Here is a 17,254-nt window from a genome sequence, read left to right as displayed (position 1 = left end):
ACCCCAATGGAAAGAAGTGGTCATCAAAGAAGGCGGTACTTTTTTCTGAAAGGAGGAGAGAACTTCCACTCTGCTTATGGCCTTATCTAAATACTGATGGAGTTTGTGTATTCAAATTGCTTCCATAGCCTAGGCAGCTCATGTCAAGAGCCTCAGGTGGTCACTGATCATACATAAGAGTGTTACTTGTTAATTGTCAACAGGAATCACTGTGCACTAACTTCCCATGCAGGATCTCTATCCTCAAAGAGTTGTATTATAATTATGTCTAAGTGCTTACAAAAGATGTGTCATTCTTGGGTGCTTCTTTAAAGTTAATTAAGTTCCAAAAAAAAAAAAAAAGTGAAATTAACTTCAAGATGCAATGACTTTGAACAGCCCTTGTCTCAACTATTAAGGAAGAAAGAGTTCAGTCTGAGTTTACAGTTGCCTTCTGACACTTAAAATATTTGCATGCATAGAAAATGGAAAAAGATAGTGGAGGTGCAGTGTGGATAAGGCATTGTGCAGTGTAACAAGGTATTTTAGAACCACACTTGCAAATACTCATCATCAGTAATGCAGACCATTAAGATAAATATCAGAAACAATCATCAGTAAGAAGAGCTTACCTTTGAAGAATCAACTCTGCTTGTTGCTCAGAAATGGTCAGGCCTAGTGTCTGGAGAGACTGGACAATTTCTGAAGCTTCAATTTTTCCTTTAAAAAAATGAAAATGGCAAAAATCAGGAGTCAGAATTGACAAGGATCTTACAAATCATAAAGTTTGAATCTCTCATTTAATAGAAACTTTGAAATGATTAAGGCAAAAATATGCATTTTTATGAGTTATGGATGTGCTTAAATATACATGATGACATCAATATTTAAACAAATGCACAAAGCAAGTATTCACACATTATTTCATTCAGTAGTCATAACAGTGTTGTAGAGAATGATGCTCCTCTGAGGACAATGACACCGGTAGCTCAAGTGGCCTTACCAAGTAATGAAATGAAGAAATTGCAGGGGTTTGTGAGTTTAGCCTAGCTGTTAAAGACACCTGTGTTCCACATCAGAGAACCTGGGTTTGAGAACTGGCTCTGGCTCAATTCCAACTTCCTGCTAATGCAGACCCCGGGAGTCAGCAAGGATGGCTCCCCAAGCTCCTGCCACCTACATAGGAGATCTGGATTGTGCTCCCAGTCCCCATTGTGCTCATCTGCAATCAATTCTCATTATCCACTGTATTCCTCTTCTGTATCACTTGAGCACTGAATCAGCAAATACCGAACCATTGTTCCTATGGGAACCATTGTTCCATAGGTTCCCCATGAGCCTCTGACCGTGATGTTTTCATCCATCATCAGTGCAAAACTTTGTCTCTGAGTGTTTCTACTTTAAAATACTTCACTGAATGTACAGTCTTCATTCACAGACATTGAACTCATGGTGAAATTCAATTCCAGCTTAAGGCATAACATGGCCTTCTTGAGCTTAGGAACACGAAACAATGCTTCAGCCAACACTTGGAAACATTTTAAAATGTGAAATTACAAAATATACAAAAATGCAAAAAACATGATACAAAAGAGACCACAAAAAGGGCAAGAGCTGGAGCAAGAAGGCATAGCGTCCTTGCCATGGTCTCCCTCCACTAGGAACGTAGGTGTTGAGCAACTGCAACTTTCCACCACTCTGTGCTCATCCAACATGACCAGGAAAGCACTGTGAGTAAACATTTTGGGGTAAAATCGTACCAAGTTGCAGAACCCAACAATAATGAGCATCCACAATATATGCTTTGCTTTTAGGAAGTTTGATAAATAAAAATAGGGACCTACAGGGAGAAATCAAAATACACAAACAAGAAAAATTAAAGAGGATGCTGTTTATATTTACTCCAAATGTATCAGCATTTCATTTTTAATTGTTTTCACTGATTTGTTTAGAATTTCTGAGAGAGACAACTGATGAGTATATAACTCATGCACCAGGATGACGTGTGTCTAATTATTAGCGGTTGGTCCTGGGATAGCCCCGTATCCGGCTACTGCCAGCTCTGATGGTACACAGTTTTCTCTCAGCAGCTGCACTGGAAAGGGTCCAGGTTGGGAGAGAAGTTTGCAGGGAAGAAGGAAAGGTGATTGGAAGAACTGAATGTCTCCTCACTTGGGGCATATGGTCAAAGGATTATTAGAGGCAACAAATGTCTAACAAATGTCAGTGCTTCTTGGTTGACAGATTTAGATGATCATCAAAACCATTCAAAGGGTTTAGCTTGTTTGTTTGAAGGAAGTTGCTTTGAATTTAACTGAAGTCAATGTTCAATATAAACCAGCAGCTGGCAAACTTTAAGGCCCATTGACCATTTCACAATACAGACCCATATTTTCCCTCATTCTATTTAATTTAAATAACAAGTTGACCAATAGAATGACTCTAAACATTCATAAGTATTAGAGGAATTTGGGGCTGCATTGAAGTGTTTGTAAAACCCCCTCTTCCTATCAAGGCTGCCTCTGATGACAAGGACTCTGTGACTCTGCCCTTTCACCTACTGCCCTTGTTCTTGCTGGGACTCTAAGCTATCAATGTACATAGAGAAGCCATAATCTCAACCAAAGGTACATCCTTAAATGTTTATATGCTAACTTTCCCCAAATTTGCAGGATCAGATGGTGTCTAAATTATTTCAAGAAGACTAACAAATATAAGATAACTGGACAGTCTTTTAAATTTTAGAATATACAATATTCATTCCTATATACAAACAAAAATAAATCTCTATCCAGAGGGTAAGAAAAAATATGTATTTTTAAAGATTTATTTATTTGAAAGGCAGGGTGACAGAGAAGAGGGAGAGAGACAGAAACCAAGAGAAAGAGATCTTCTATCTACTGGTTCACTCCCTATATGGCCACAATGGCCAGGTTTGAACCAGACCAAAGACAGGAGTCAGGATTCTGGTCTCCCACATAGGTGGTAGGGGCCCAGGTACTTGGGCCATCTACTGCTGCCTTCCTAGGCACATTAGAAGGGAGTTGAATGGAAGCAGAGCAGCTGGGACTCAAACCAGCACTCTAATATAGGATGCCGGTGCTGCAAGCAATGGCTTAATCCACTGTATCACAATACCAGCCCCTATGTTTATGATTTTTAGCCCATAGCTTTAAATCAAATCAGTATAACGTTCCATAATTACATTTTTTGACAGGCCACATCCACTTTTTAAAATTCAATGGACAAAGCTTTGTATGAGCTTTCTTCACTGAAAATGAATTCTACATGAAAATTATGTTATTAAGAAAAGTAAGTATTAACACAAGTAATAATTATCATCTGAAAAAGAGAGACTAAATATGCATTGTTTTAGACTCCTGGAAGCAAAATATGTCTTCATCGCTGGAGATAAATAGACAAGAAAAACGCACCATCATTGTTTTTGTCCAAACTCTTAAATGCCAATTTCATCTTTTTCTCATGGTCTTTAAGGTACTTCATAAATTCTTCAAAATCCAGCTTCCCATCTTTGTTGACATCTCCAGTAGTAAAAATTTTCTACAAAAAAAAGACACTTTAGTGATATTATGGGCTAAAGTGCTAAATTACTTGTATATAAATTTTGAATAAATTGACTATTTCCCTAGAAAACTAAAGTGTGGGGAGCAACCCGGACTGGACTGAGTTACTGAAATTAAGACTTATTCTATGCATCTGCTCTCCCACAATATGGCGCTGGGAGAGGAGAAAACAGCTTCTACACAGCTGCCTCCAGTTCAACCAATAAACTGTAGGACCTACTCCTGATTGGAGGAGAGCAGCGTACTCGGCGTGTGGGCAGCCGAGTTGGGATTGGCAGAGGAGGACTATAAAGGAGGAGAGAGACGGCATGCACAAGGAACATCTAAGGGGAACATCTATCTGAAGGAACACCTGTGCAGCCCCCGAAAGAGCCGGCCGGCAGTGTGCCGCTCCCCCGCGGAAGTGGGGAATGTGGCAGGGGGAACCGCCCTTCCACGGAGGTGGAAGGGACGGTAGCCAACCCAGGAAGAACCAGCAGCAAACCCGGGGAGGGCCGAGCAGACAAAAGAACAGCGCAGGGTCCTGTGTCGTTCCTCCACGAAGACGGGGAGCGACATAATGGTGCCGTGACTCGGATATGAAGCCTAGGCAGGGTTTAGTGTCGTTCCTCCACGAAGAGGGGGAGCGACATAATGGGGCCGTGACTCGGATAGGAAACTTAGGAGGGAAGAAACGGGAAGAAGTGGAAAATACCGGAGAGAGAGACTAGCAAAGAGCCTAGGGGAAAGCTGGACGGAAAAGGTGCCGGAAGAAGCTATTGAAAGCCTAGGCATAGACTCGGATATGGACTGTGGGAAAGAAGTTAGGATTGAAAGCGAAAGTGAAAGCTTTCATAGACTCGGATGCGGACTATGGCAGGGAAGCTAGGAGATTGAAAGCGAAAGTGAAACCTGGAGGAGGCTTGGACTCGGATACGGACTGTGGGGAGAAGCCAGGAGAAATGAGAGGAATATTGTTGGAAGAAAACTTAGGGAAACATACCGGGTAGAGAGAAATGTTAGGGAGGATGAAGCCGCGAGTGCAGGCTGAGGCGAAGACTTAAGCCAGCTTGGAATTCTTCAAGTCAGCCCGGGGAGCAAAAGGCGAAAATCTGGAACCAGAGGCAGAGACGTGGGCCGCCAGGTTGGAATTCGCCAGGTTAGTCCGGGGAACTTGGACTGAATGCCGGTGGTGGCAGAAACATTCGCGGAAGCCGCCACGTGCAGAGAGAGCACGGGGCGTGAATAGATAGGGAACGCGGGGCTGGCGCGAGGCCGTGGTGCGGGCACGAAGTGCGTGGAGACCGCGGAGCGTGCGTGCAGAGCCGGGAACCCGCCGGCGGGGCGAGGCGCCGGGAAGCCGCGCAGAGCCGTGAAGCTGCCGCGGGGCGAGCCGCCGAGAAGCAGCCTCGGGGCAGGCGCCGGGAAGCCGCAGGGATAAGAGAAACAGAAGTTTAGAAGTAAAATGAGAGAAATAAGAATGCTGGTAGATAGAAGTAAAATAGGAGAAATAGGAATGCCCGGACATAGAGAAACAGAAAAATAAGGCCTCCCCTCAACATGGCAATGAGAGAGCTTGGATTCGGTCTGCCTGATTAGGACGATAAGCACCTGCGGGCGGCTAGCAGCTTATGCGCCGCAGGTCACCGAAGACAGGCATGAATTAACACCAGTAAGTCTCCCCACAATACGGCAATGAGAAGGCTTGGATTCGGTTTGCCTAATAGGGCTTGTAAGCACCTGCAGAGCAGAGCATGCACTGCAGGGCACCGAACACAGGCACGCATCAGCGCCTAAAAACCTCCTCACAACATGGCGAAGAGAGGACCCGGATTCGGTTTGCCTGATTGATAGGACTTGTAAGCACCTGTGGGCAACTCTAGCAAGTAGAGCAGAGTGTGTGCCGCGGGACACCGAAGACAGGCGCGTATCAACGCCAAAAAATAAAAAGAAAGGGGGATCTGTTGGGAGCAACCCGGACTGGACTGAGTTACTGAAATTAAGACTTATTCTATGCATCTGCTCTCCCACAATATGGCGCTGGGAGAGGAGAAAACAGCTTCTACACAGCTGCCTCCAGTTCAACCAATAAACTGTAGGACCTACTCCTGATTGGAGGAGAGCAGCGTACTCGGCGTGTGGGCAGCCGAGTTGGGATTGGCAGAGGAGGACTATAAAGGAGGAGAGAGACGGCATGCACAAGGAACATCTAAGGGAAACATCTATCTGAAGGAACACCTGTGCAGCCCCCGAAAGAGCCGGCCGGCAGTGTGCCGCTCCCCCGCGGAAGTGGGGAATGTGGCAGGGGGAACCGCCCTTCCACGGAGGTGGAAGGGACGGTAGCCAACCCGGGAAGAACCAGCAGCAAACCCAGGGAGGGCCGAGCAGACGAAAGAACAACGCAGGGTCCTGTGTCGTTCCTCCACGAAGACGGGGAGTGACATAATGGTGCCGTGACTCGGATATGAAGCCTAGGCAGGGTTTAGTGTCGTTCCTCCACGAAGAGGGGGAGCGACACTAAAGTACCAATTTTAGCCAGGTATATCATTATCCATTATAGTTAAGACCTGCCATGAAAAGAACCATAGCCCTGCAAAAAGATGCCAGATCTTGTGATAAGCTTTCAATTAAAACAATTACACACCCATTTCCATGAAACATGGCATTTTAAGGCTAATGTAATCACACTCTAAATTTCTTGACATGTACTTTATAAACTCCAAAAGCCAAACATGACCTAGCATAGGGTTTAAATGTCTAAAATAGTATTTTTCCTTTGATTTCTAAAGTTAAAAATCTATTCCTAAAAATGATCCTTACTAAAAGCTATCATAGTAAACTGTCCATTTCTATTAATAGAAATTGTTGCTTCTGAGAAAGAATGATTTTATGAGATTCACTATTACACATGAGCCCTCTCCCTCCACCACCACCCATCACAACAGTCACCCACCCACAGTTTCTACCACTCTGGTGGTCTCTTCTGGGTAACTAATGTGCTGTTGTGGCACGACGGTAGAATGGCTAAACCTCCAAGCTCTGGACTCAGAGTGAAAGGTCTGAACCTTGTGAGCCACACTAAATCTATATTTCCAGTGAGATTTGTAGTTTAAAATGTAACATTAGAAAAGAGGCTAAAAATCAATGATCAGATGCTTACTTCAATCTGAAGACATTAGAAACAAAAAGCTGAAGGAAAAACATAAAGAACAAAAGGTAATGAGGAAGAAAACAACACTGAGAGCATAAACAGTGCCAAAGATGGTCCTTCGAAAACATCATTAAAACTGACAAACTCCTGAACTTGGCAAATAACTAACATCAGAAAATACATGGAAGTCACCACATACTACAGACATTAAAGATCTCATGAACAGCTTTATATCAAAAATATGAAAATCAGATACAATAGAAAAGTGCCTAGAAAAAGAAAATACATACAAAAATCACATAAAATCATAGAAAATGTGAGTATAATAGTCCAATAAATACTAACATAATTTAATATGTACATTGAAACATTGTCATAAGGAAACTCCAGGCCCCTGTGGTTTTAAACTAATGCCTATCAAACTTTCAAGGAAGAAATAATCCTATTTTCCAGAGTACTGTTAAGGTGGGAAAGATTTCAAACCCCATTTCATGAAGTGGGCGTATCCTTGATTCCAAAATCTAAGAGCAGCATGACAAAAAAAAAAGTAAAATGACAGGCAATGTCACTAGTGAAATAGATACAAAACTATGAAATAAATTGCTAGTAAAGCAAATGTAACATAAACTAGTTAAACACTGTGTGTATGTGTGTGTGTGTGTGTGTGTGTGGTGCACACTGATAATAAGATGAGTGTATTCCAGTAATATCAGGTTGGGTTAACATTTTTAAAGAAAGAAAAGGAAGGGAAGGAAGGATGAGAGGGAGGGAGGGACAAACACACATTTAGGTTAAGATACCCACATCTCATACCTGGTGTATCTGGGTTCAATTCCCAGTTCCAGCTCCTAACCACAGCTTATGGCTAAAGCAGACCCCAGGAAGCAGTGGTGATAGTTCAAGTAATTGCATTCTTGCTACCCAAGATTACATTTCCCAGCTCCCAACTTCAGCCCCAGCCCAGCCCTGGCTTTTGCAGGCATGTGGGAAGTGAACCAATGGTTAAGAGTCCCTTCCCTCCCTCCCTCTCTCTCTCTCTCTCTCACCCTCCCTTTTTCCCTCCCTCCGTCCCTCACAAATAAATAAAGTAAAATAGGGGTTGCCATTGTGGCCTAACAGGTTAACCCACTGCCTGCAACACCAGCACTCATATGGGTTCGAGTCCAGGTTGCTCCACTTCTGATCCAGCTCCCTGCTAATGTGCCAGGGAAAGCAGTAAAAAATGGTCCAAGTGTTTGGGCCCCTGCACCCACATGGGAGACCCAGATGAAGCTCCTGGCTTTGGCATGGCCCAGCCCTGGTCATTTTGACCATTTGGGGAGTAAACTAGTGGATGAACAATCTCTATCTCTCCTCTCCCTCTCTCTGTAACTCTGCCTTCAAATATATAAATCTTTTTAAAAAGTAAAATAGAAATTTTGTCACCACATTAACAGAATTAAAAAGTCATATAATCATCTGAGTAAGTATTTGATGAATTTAATACCATTTATGATTAAAAACTCATCAAACTTGGAACAGAAAGCTGCTTCCCTAGTCCGATTAAGGATATCTACAAAGAATTCTAGCCTATTCTGTGTATGCTAAATCTGAGTAGGATTCTCTTGATTAAAATACACCAAGTGGCAGGCTTTAAAGCAAACAAATTTGTATTATGTCACTGAAAAATAATTACTACTAGGGCCGGCGCTGTGGCGCAGTAGGTTAATCCTCCACCTGCAGCGCCAGCATCCCATATGGGTACCAGTTCTAGCCCTGGCTGCTCCTTTTTTTTTTTTTTTTTTTTTTTGACAGGCAGAGTTAGACAGTGAGAGAGAGACAGAGACAAAGGTCTTCCTTTTCCGTAGGTCTTCTTTTTCCGTTGGTTCACCCCCCAAATGGCTGCTACGGCCAGCGCACTACACCAATTCAAAGCCAGGAGCCAGGTACTTCCTCCTGGTCTCCCATGCTGGTGCAGGGCCCAAGCACTTGGGCCATCCTCCACTGCCCTCCCAGGGCCACAGCAGAGAGCTGGACTGGAAGAGGAGCAACTGGGACAGAATCCAGGGTCCCAACCAGGACTAGAACCCCAGGGTGACGGCACTACAGGCAGAGGATTAGCCTAGTGAGCCGCGGTGCCAGCCCTGGCTGCTTCTCTTTCAATCCAGCTCTCTGCTATGGCCTGGGAAAGCAGTAGAAGATGGCCCAAGTGCTTGAGCCCCTGTACCTTCATGGGAGACCTGGAAGAAGCTCCTGGCTCCTGGTTTCAGATTGGCAAAGCTCCAGCCATTGTGGCCATTTGGAGAGTGAGCCAGCGGATGGAAGACCTTTCTCTCTGTCTCTCCTTCTTACTGCCTGTAACTCTACATCTCAAATAACTAAATAAATAAAATTACTACTATTTAATTCCTTTTAAGTTAAATTGAGAATGATCTTCATCTGGAAATTATTTCCTGAACACTTATACTGAGGTTTGTGTAACCAAAAAGAAAATGTCAGAGGGTTCTGGGGACCCATTTATGTACAGAATTTTCATCTAAGAAGTTTTTTATTTTAGCCAATGGAAATATCAGTGCATAGCTCTCATCTAGGAAATGACAAGTTAAAGGACATCTATAACCCCATCTCTGAACAGCTTGATATTTTTTGTACCCATTTCTCATCTGAATTTTCTTGTAAGCTCCTCTGTGGAAATGAATGAAGACCAACAAAGTGAGAGTCAGCCATCTTCAGTGGTGTTTTGGCAGAGACTCAAAGGCAGGCAGAGCACTTGGCAAGCTCCATTGTGGATAAAATGAAGGCTCCATGTGTGCAGGCTGCTGGCACTAACTAAAAGCGGGGCAGATGGGTTAGAGGCACACACTTGGCCTCCTCTGGTTGGTCCTCAATTGTAAACAGAGACAAAACACAGGGAAGCAGCAAGTGTTGCAGCTTAGCAGTTAAAACAGGAATGTCTCACTTCAGAGTGGGTAGGCTTGATACCCAGCTCCAGTTCCTGACTCTAGCTTCCTGCTACTGGGGACCCTGGGAGACAGCAGTGGTAGCTCAAGTGGCTTGGCGCCTGCCACCCTTACGGGAGATCTGGACTTTATTTCTAGCTCCTGAATTCAACCCCTGTCCAGCCCTGGCTGTTGTGGGCCCTGGGAGAGTGAACCAGCAGATGAGGGTACTCACTCGCTCACTTTATATATATGTGTGTGGGTGGGTGTGGGTGTGTGTAGGTGTCTGTGTGTGTGTGAGAGAGAGAGAGAGAGAGAGAATAAATAAAAAATAATTTAAATTTTGTATTTAAAAAAAAGGACAGCTTTCAGTTTTAATCAAATCCTGGCCATTTAGGGCTGACTGCTACAGAAGTCATCACTTCGGGGTTGTCGTGAGAGATAGCCATCTACTTCCTGCAAGCCTGCCATAGCAGGCTGGTATCCTAGGCTGATTGTTATGGATAAGGGGCAGCTTTCCTGGGCAGGTTTCTGCAGGCTGTAGGTCAGGGTGCTGTCTTTATTTATTATCAGCCATTCAGTCTCTCACCTTTCACAGCAAAAAGCAAAACAAATCATTCATGAAACCTACTAGCTGGCATAAGGAAAAGTTACATCTTTTGTACCTTAGCACACAACATGTAAGTATCATTCCTATATTTATTTATTTATTTATTTATTTATTTTTGACAGGCAGAGTGGAGAGAGAGAGAGAGAGAGAGAGAAAGGTCTTCCTTTGCCGGTGGTTCACCCTCCAATGGCCGCCGCGGCTGGCGCGCTGCGGCCGGCACACCGCGCTGATCCGATGGCGGTCTCCCATGGGGTGCAGGGCCCAAGCACTTGGGCCATCCTCCACTGCACTCCCTGGCCACAGCAGAGAGCTGGCCTGGAAGAGGGGCAACTGGGACAGAATCTGGCGCCCCGACCAGGACTAGAACCCGGGGTGCTGGTGCCCCAAGGCGGAGGATTAGCCTAGTGAGCCACGGCGCCAACCATTCCTATATTTTTTAATCAACTGAATTCTCAGTCTATATAAATTAATTTCTTACTATGGAAGCTGGAAACATGTGGGGAAGGACCACTCACCAGAACTTCCAAGAAATGTGACTGTCACCCAAGGAAAAGCCAAACACTGCTCCTCTAATGTATAACTCTCTGAGGATGCCTCTGCCTTGCGTTTGACATGTGAGCCCTCATCAGTCATCACTGAGTATACAAAGCCTGTATGTGGTTCATACCATTGCCTACCAAAAATGATATGCAAGAAATGTGTTTCGGGGCCAGCACTGTGGCACAGCAGGTTAAGTCACCGTCTACAGTGTCGGCAGCCCATACGGACGCTGGTCCAAGTCCCAGCTGCTCCACTCCAACTAAATACACCTGAGAAAGCAGCAGAGAATGGTCTACGTTCTTGGACTCCTGAACCCACATGGGAGACCAGAAGAAGCTCCTGGCTTTTGGCTTTGGACTGGCCCAGCTCCAGACATTGCAGCCATTTGGGGAGTAAACCAGGAAGTGGAGGATCTCTCTCTCTCTCTCTGTATGTGTGTGTGCGTGTGTGTGTGTGTGTGTGTGTGTCCTCTCTCTCTCTCTCTCTCTCTCTCTGTAACTCTGACTTTCAAAGAACTAAATAAATCTTCAAGACAAACAAAAAAAGAAATGTGTTTCAAATGATTGAATTTGTTTATGGAAAAATCCAGAATTCCTTAAGAACGGCTAGCATATCAGATAAGTAAATAGAAGTCATACTTGGGAATCTAATTTAGCATTAGCTCTCAAAGACAAGACACCTCCCTTTTTTAGGAATTAAAACCCTGTGAACCTTACAGAGATGTCGTTTGGACTGGACTGGCCATAGACTGCATCCAATCCAGGCTTCTGCAGCCACAGACGAGGAAGCCAGGATGCAGTGGCTGTTATGTGGAATGTGCTCAAAATACAACCGGTCAGTGAACGAGTGGGTGCTTAAAATAAGACTCCCAAGGTTTACAGTCTGAACAGAAAAGGATTGATGGGTATGCAGGCTACCAGCGACAGATGAGCACACCCAAAAAGGTAAGCCCAGAAAGAATACAGTTGTAGCCAACATCTTGAGAGCAATCCAGAGTAGAAAACTGTATTGCCTCCAGAGAGAAAACTGAGGAAAAAAGCTTGAGAAAAGTATTAGCTATGTTGGGTTCTTCTTAATAAACAGTAACAATGGCCAAACCCCACCCCTGAAGCCCTCACAGTGGCCCAGGTCAAGTTCGGGGAACCTTCACCCCCTCTCTTCCCTAGGTTTTTTCCCGGGGCTCCCAGCCCCCCAAGGAGACCCACCTGCTCTACTTCCAGGGACTGAGTGACCCCTAGATCCTTCAGGCCTTCCTGAAACTCAAGGATGTCCAAGCTTCCATCGTTATCATAGTCCAGATACCAAAAGAGATCTCCATAGAGAGCATCCATCCAGAAGTCTCCGGAGGCAGGGGTGGTCCACGTTACGGCCCCCGTGAGTCCGCCCGGGGTGCAGGTGGGAGGGACGAAGGAGACCTCTGCCCACCACAGTGCACTGGATGGAGACTTCAGACAACAGCCTCCAGGAGGCGCAAAGAGAAAGCACCTGTAGCAGTTAAAGCGAAGGGAGGAGAGGGCGCATCATAACGGCTCCAGGGCGGAGGCGCGCGCGGGTGTGGGCAGGTGCGCCGTGGGCCAGCGCTGGGGTCGCCGTGGGGCTCTGGGGCAAGCCGCCTCTGGTTCCCATCATTCTGGGAGACGGATCCGATGCCCTGGTTCCCACTGCAGGAGGAGCTGAGAGGGGGATGACACACCATGGCTCCTCAGAAACCTCTGGACAGATGCCATCCATCACAGGGCTGTCTCACAGTAGAAATGAGTTTAAAGAAAAATAGGCTGGGGCGTGCTGGGACGCACACCGGCGCATCTGATGGTGGAGGTGTGCGGACTTTTTCTTAAAAACGTATTGGATGGCCGGCGCCGTGGCTCAATAGGCTAATCCTCCACCTTGCGGCGCCGGCACACCGGGTTCTAGTCCCGGTTGGGGCGCCGGATTCTGTCCCGGTTGCCCCTCTTCCAGGCCAGCTCTCTGCTATGGCCAGGGAGTGCAGTGGAGGATGGCCCAGGTGCTTGGGCCCTGCACCCCATGGGAGACCAGGAAAAGCACCTGGCTCCTGGCTCCTGCCATCGGATCAGCGCGGTGCGCCGGCTGCAGCGGCGGCCATTGGAGGGTGAACCAACGGCAAAGGAAGACCTTTCTCTCTCTGTCTCTCTCTCACTGTCCACTCTGCCTGTCCAAAAAAAAAAAAAAAAAAAACGTATTGGGTGGCGCCTGTCTAGGAATCCTTCCTCTACAGCTGAGGCCCGGAGAACTGCCGGTGTCAGGACTGCAAACCAAAGATCATCAGCCCACGTGGACCTTTCCTGCTGTGACCCCCACACCCTCCTCCTCGCACTCCGGGTCTTCACTCAGCGTCTACACTCAGCGTTGTTCTAGCCTTAGGCTATTGGCAGCACATTTAGGAGGCTAGTCCCAGAACAGGTACAGTGAAGCTTGCAGGGTCCACAGAGCAGTCACGAGGCCCTCAGGAGCCCCGGACCCTGCAGCTTCTAAATACCCATGCTGCAGAAGCAGGGGGCCCTGGCTTTCCTAGACCTACTCGTCTATCTGGGGCCTCTCAGGGAAATGTGGAGGTGCAAAAATGCCCTCTTTTTATAATATTTTCCTAAATGTGGAGTGCTCTCTAAAACGTTAATTATTAAATTTCATGATGAAAATTTCCTTCAGCCACTATGTGCAAGTGCTGGCTGGACATGCATCAGACAGCACCAGGAACATAAAGAGGCTCACTGTGGCTCTGGCACCCTCCTTCCATAGGTCCCCTCCAGGAGGAAGCTACACCACTGCTCGGCTTAAGATGTAGGCTCTGCTATAAACCTTTTCCCCAGATCTGTTGAGCAGTGGCACACGTCCAAGGCTATCTCGCAGAATGGGCTGTGGCCCAATCAAGAAGGAATTCTCCCACATTTTTCCCCTGTGCATCACAGAGAATGCCAGTGGTGGCAGAGACCCAGAGACAGCCACCCCAGCAGAGAATAAGCATCAGATTAGCAAGCATCTATGGAACCAAGTAGAAAAGAAAGAAGTCAAGGCCAGGTAACAAGGAACCAGACTGGCAGCAGTTTACAAAACTGATGGGAGACAGCAAAACCACAGAGCTGATAGTCTCATCGAGCGAAAGGCGAGTATTTTTGTCAAGTGGCTCTTGTTACTTTGCAGATTATCCTGTTCGTTATTTGTAATTTTACAATTGAGGTTTCCAGGCATTAAATAACTTACCCCAAGGACACAAGTTTACCATGGGGTAAATTTTTTTTTCTTAATATTTCTTTTATTTATTTGAAAGGCTGAGTGACCCTTAGCACGACACCAAGAAGGAAAAGGTATTTTTCCACTGCAAAGGAATTCCTCCATTTCCTTCTTTCTTTTAGGAACTGTATTTCCACACCAGAATTTAGAATATAAATCAGGAGAAAACACACAAGATACTGATGTCATGTATTTTAGATCATTTGACATAAATGTAGCTGGAATTGCCCTGTTTTTCTTACACCATAATCTCCCTGCCGTAACACCCTACAATGCACACCTGTTACTTCCATACCATGTTTCCTTAGTGTCGTGCCAGAAATGGAAGTTTCTAATGACTGAAAAGAAATTCCATCCCATTCCAACATTTGCTAAGCTGCTATTTTTGTGTGTGACTTTATTCCATCTGTGGTTGTCAATACAAAACCTAGCCAGAGAACCAAGAGATTTCCGAGTCTAAGAGTTACAAGGGCTCTTCAGTCAGGTGACCCAGTCCAACCACTCCCCTGACACTGCCGCCTGATCTGTACTGAACGCATGGGACACAGGATCCTTAGAGTTCATGATCTAGTACCTGGGACAGCATATTCTTTTAAGGTTTATGTTTAATGAACGTTCACACCCAGTCATACATGAACTTGTTGAAAAAACTCTATCCAGGAGGCAAGGATGGTATTTGCATTTTATCATGTATTCTTTTGTTATTTATTTTCATTTTATTTGAAAGGCAAAGAGAGAGAGAGAGAAAATGAATGAATCTTCTATCTACTAGTTCACCAAATGCCTACAACATCCAGGGCTGGGCCAGGCCAGCCTGAAACTCCATTTGGCTCTCTTATATGGGTGGCAGGGTCCCAAATACTTTGAGCCATTATGTGCTGCTTCCAAGGGTACACATTAGCAGGAAGCAGGACTAGACACAAAAGAGGCAGAACTCAAACCAGGTACTCCAATACGGGATGCAGGCATACTAAGCAGCGTCTTAAACACTGCACCAAACACCCACTCCAATATTTGCATTTTTGAAATAAAAAAAAAATACAGGCCAAATGAAGCTCCAACTTGAAAGCTGCATGGTCATGTCACACCAAGTGCAGAACTCCTGGAGCACGCCACTTCCTGTCTTGCTCTTGCTCACGTTGTCTGAGTTCATTTGGACTGCTATACCAAAATACTACTGCCTGGCTTACCCAACAGTTCTGGAGGCTGGAGGTCCTAGATGAAGGTGCCTCTGGTGAGGGTGCACTCACTGGGTCATAAGCTGTAGACGTCTCACTGTGCCTTCACATGGCAGAAGACAAGTTCTCCTGGGTCCGTTTTGTGAGGGCACAAATTCATGAAGGCACAAATTCCCTCACGACCCGATTACCTACCAAAGGCCCCCACCTCCTAATACCATGACCTCAGGGTGAGCATCTCAAAATCTGACCAATCTGGGGTTGGGAGGAAGAGACCCCCAAATATGCAGCCCCTAACAGTGATCTTGTCAGCTTCGTGGGTCCCAAGCCTTCATCATTCTAAGTCTCCCCGAAGATTGTGTGCCTGTGAAAATATGGCAAACAGCTTCGTTTTTAAATTGCCTAGAATTTCCCAGCCTAACTGACTACATTTTTTAAATCAGCAGCAATGAACTTGGGTCCAGGAACACCCTCATATTCTCCAAAACTAGTCCTCCCTCTCCTCTGCAGGTTAATGAGAGGAGCTGCCAAAATAACACCAGGCTAGGGAAGGAAGAGAAAATCTCTGCAAAACCCTGCTGGTTGTGATCGCATACTTTTCATTTTCCTGTATCATTTCTAAATCCTGATTTCTGAGGCCAGGAGCTATAGTATTCTAATCGCCAAGCCTCAAATGAGCCAACATAAATTCACTTCAAAAGGTTCATGGCAAATTGAATTAAAAGATAAATTTATTTGGATACAAAAAATATTTTTAAAACCATGCATATGAGGTCTTCCAAAAGTTCATGAAAACTGGATGGATTTCCAAAAACTTCTTGCACCAAAATAAACTTGTCTTTTAATTCCATTTTTTCACATACTTTTTCAAGTACCTCCACATGAGGAGGGAAAAAGCAGCAGCCTGGTTTACTAACTGGTCAGCTCGCTTTGTGAGTGTAAAAATCAGGCCGGTGCTGGGGCTCAATAGGCTAATCCTCCACCTGCGGCACCAGCACCCCAGGTTCTAGTCCCGGTTGCCCCTCTTCCAGCCCAGCTCTCTGCTGTGGCCCGGGAAGGCAGTGGAGGATGGCCCAAGTGCTTGAGCCCTGCACCCGCATGGGAGACCAGGAGAAGCACCTGGCTCCTGGCTTTGCATTGGCGCAGCGCACCGGCCCTAGTGGCCATTTTGGGGTGAACCAATGGAAGGAAGACTTTTCTCTCTCTCACTGTCTAACTCTGCCTGTCAAAAAAAAAAAAAGAGAGAGAGAGAGAGAGAGAGTAAAAATCAGACATCAGGGTAAATGGAGGTTAAGATGCCCACATCCCCCATCAGAGTACCTGGGGTGGACACCTGGCTCTGGCCCTGCTCCAGCTTCCTGCTCAAGTGGACCCTATGAGGCAGCACTGGTCACTCAAGTTATCAGGTTCCTGCCACCCACATGGGAAACCTGGACTGAGTTCACAGCACCCGGCTTCAGCCTGGCCTAGACCTGCTCCTTACGGGCAGCTGGGGAGTAATCCAATCGATGCACTCTCACTCTCTCTCTGACTCTCAAATATTAAAAAAAAAAAAAAAGACAGTAGTTGCATTATAGCAACATGTAGATACGACCCTGAAAAATAATAGAGAAGGAAAATCTTCCCAGTGGGAGGAATCACCCACTTTGTGTGGAAGGAGAAACGGCCAGAGATGAAAATATATACAGATTGCTGAGTAGTAGTGGCCAATGGCCTGGACAGTTCATAGTAAATAAAGGGTAAAAGTTGGCCTACAACCAAGACGTTCACTGGCCATATAACATACCACACATCCTAGTGCACCTGTGCTGCTGTAACAAAGCACCTGAGCGCAGATAATTTGTAAAGAAAAGAGGTTTATCTGGCTCTCAGTTCTGGAGGGTGGGAAGCCCAAGGGCCTGGCCCTGCCACCTGGCTCAGCAGCTGGTGAGGGCTTTCCTGCAGCAGCATCATATGGCCGGACAGGGCAAAGATGCTGGTGTGGTCTCTTTTTCCCTTCTCACTATGGAGGAACCACCTTCATGCTCTCATTTAATCCCAGTTCCCTTCCAACAGCCACACTTCCA

The 17,254-nt window shown here is 45.8% G+C and overlaps 1 protein-coding gene across 3 annotated transcripts in view; it reads right to left on the bottom strand.

Annotated features, from left to right (window-relative positions):
- The window catches only part of SLC25A24 (solute carrier family 25 member 24), a 65,038-nt gene that overhangs the window by 43,054 nt on the left and 4,730 nt on the right, over positions 1 to 17,254 (bottom strand). For all 3 annotated transcript variants that reach the window (NM_001082777.1, XM_089336662.1, XM_089336661.1), the window contains 2 exon segments: positions 612 to 699; positions 3,414 to 3,540. In NM_001082777.1, coding sequence (NP_001076246.1) covers positions 612 to 699; positions 3,414 to 3,540 — 215 coding nt within the window.

The sequence above is a fragment of the Oryctolagus cuniculus genome, chromosome 7 (genome assembly GCF_051225735.1).
Source record: "Oryctolagus cuniculus isolate XC-2025 breed Fujian yellow rabbit chromosome 7, ASM5122573v1, whole genome shotgun sequence".
Classification (NCBI taxonomy): domain Eukaryota; kingdom Metazoa; phylum Chordata; class Mammalia; order Lagomorpha; family Leporidae; genus Oryctolagus; species Oryctolagus cuniculus.
The sequence above is the reverse complement of the archived record's forward strand: the minus strand, read 5'-3'. Positions and strand labels throughout refer to the sequence as shown.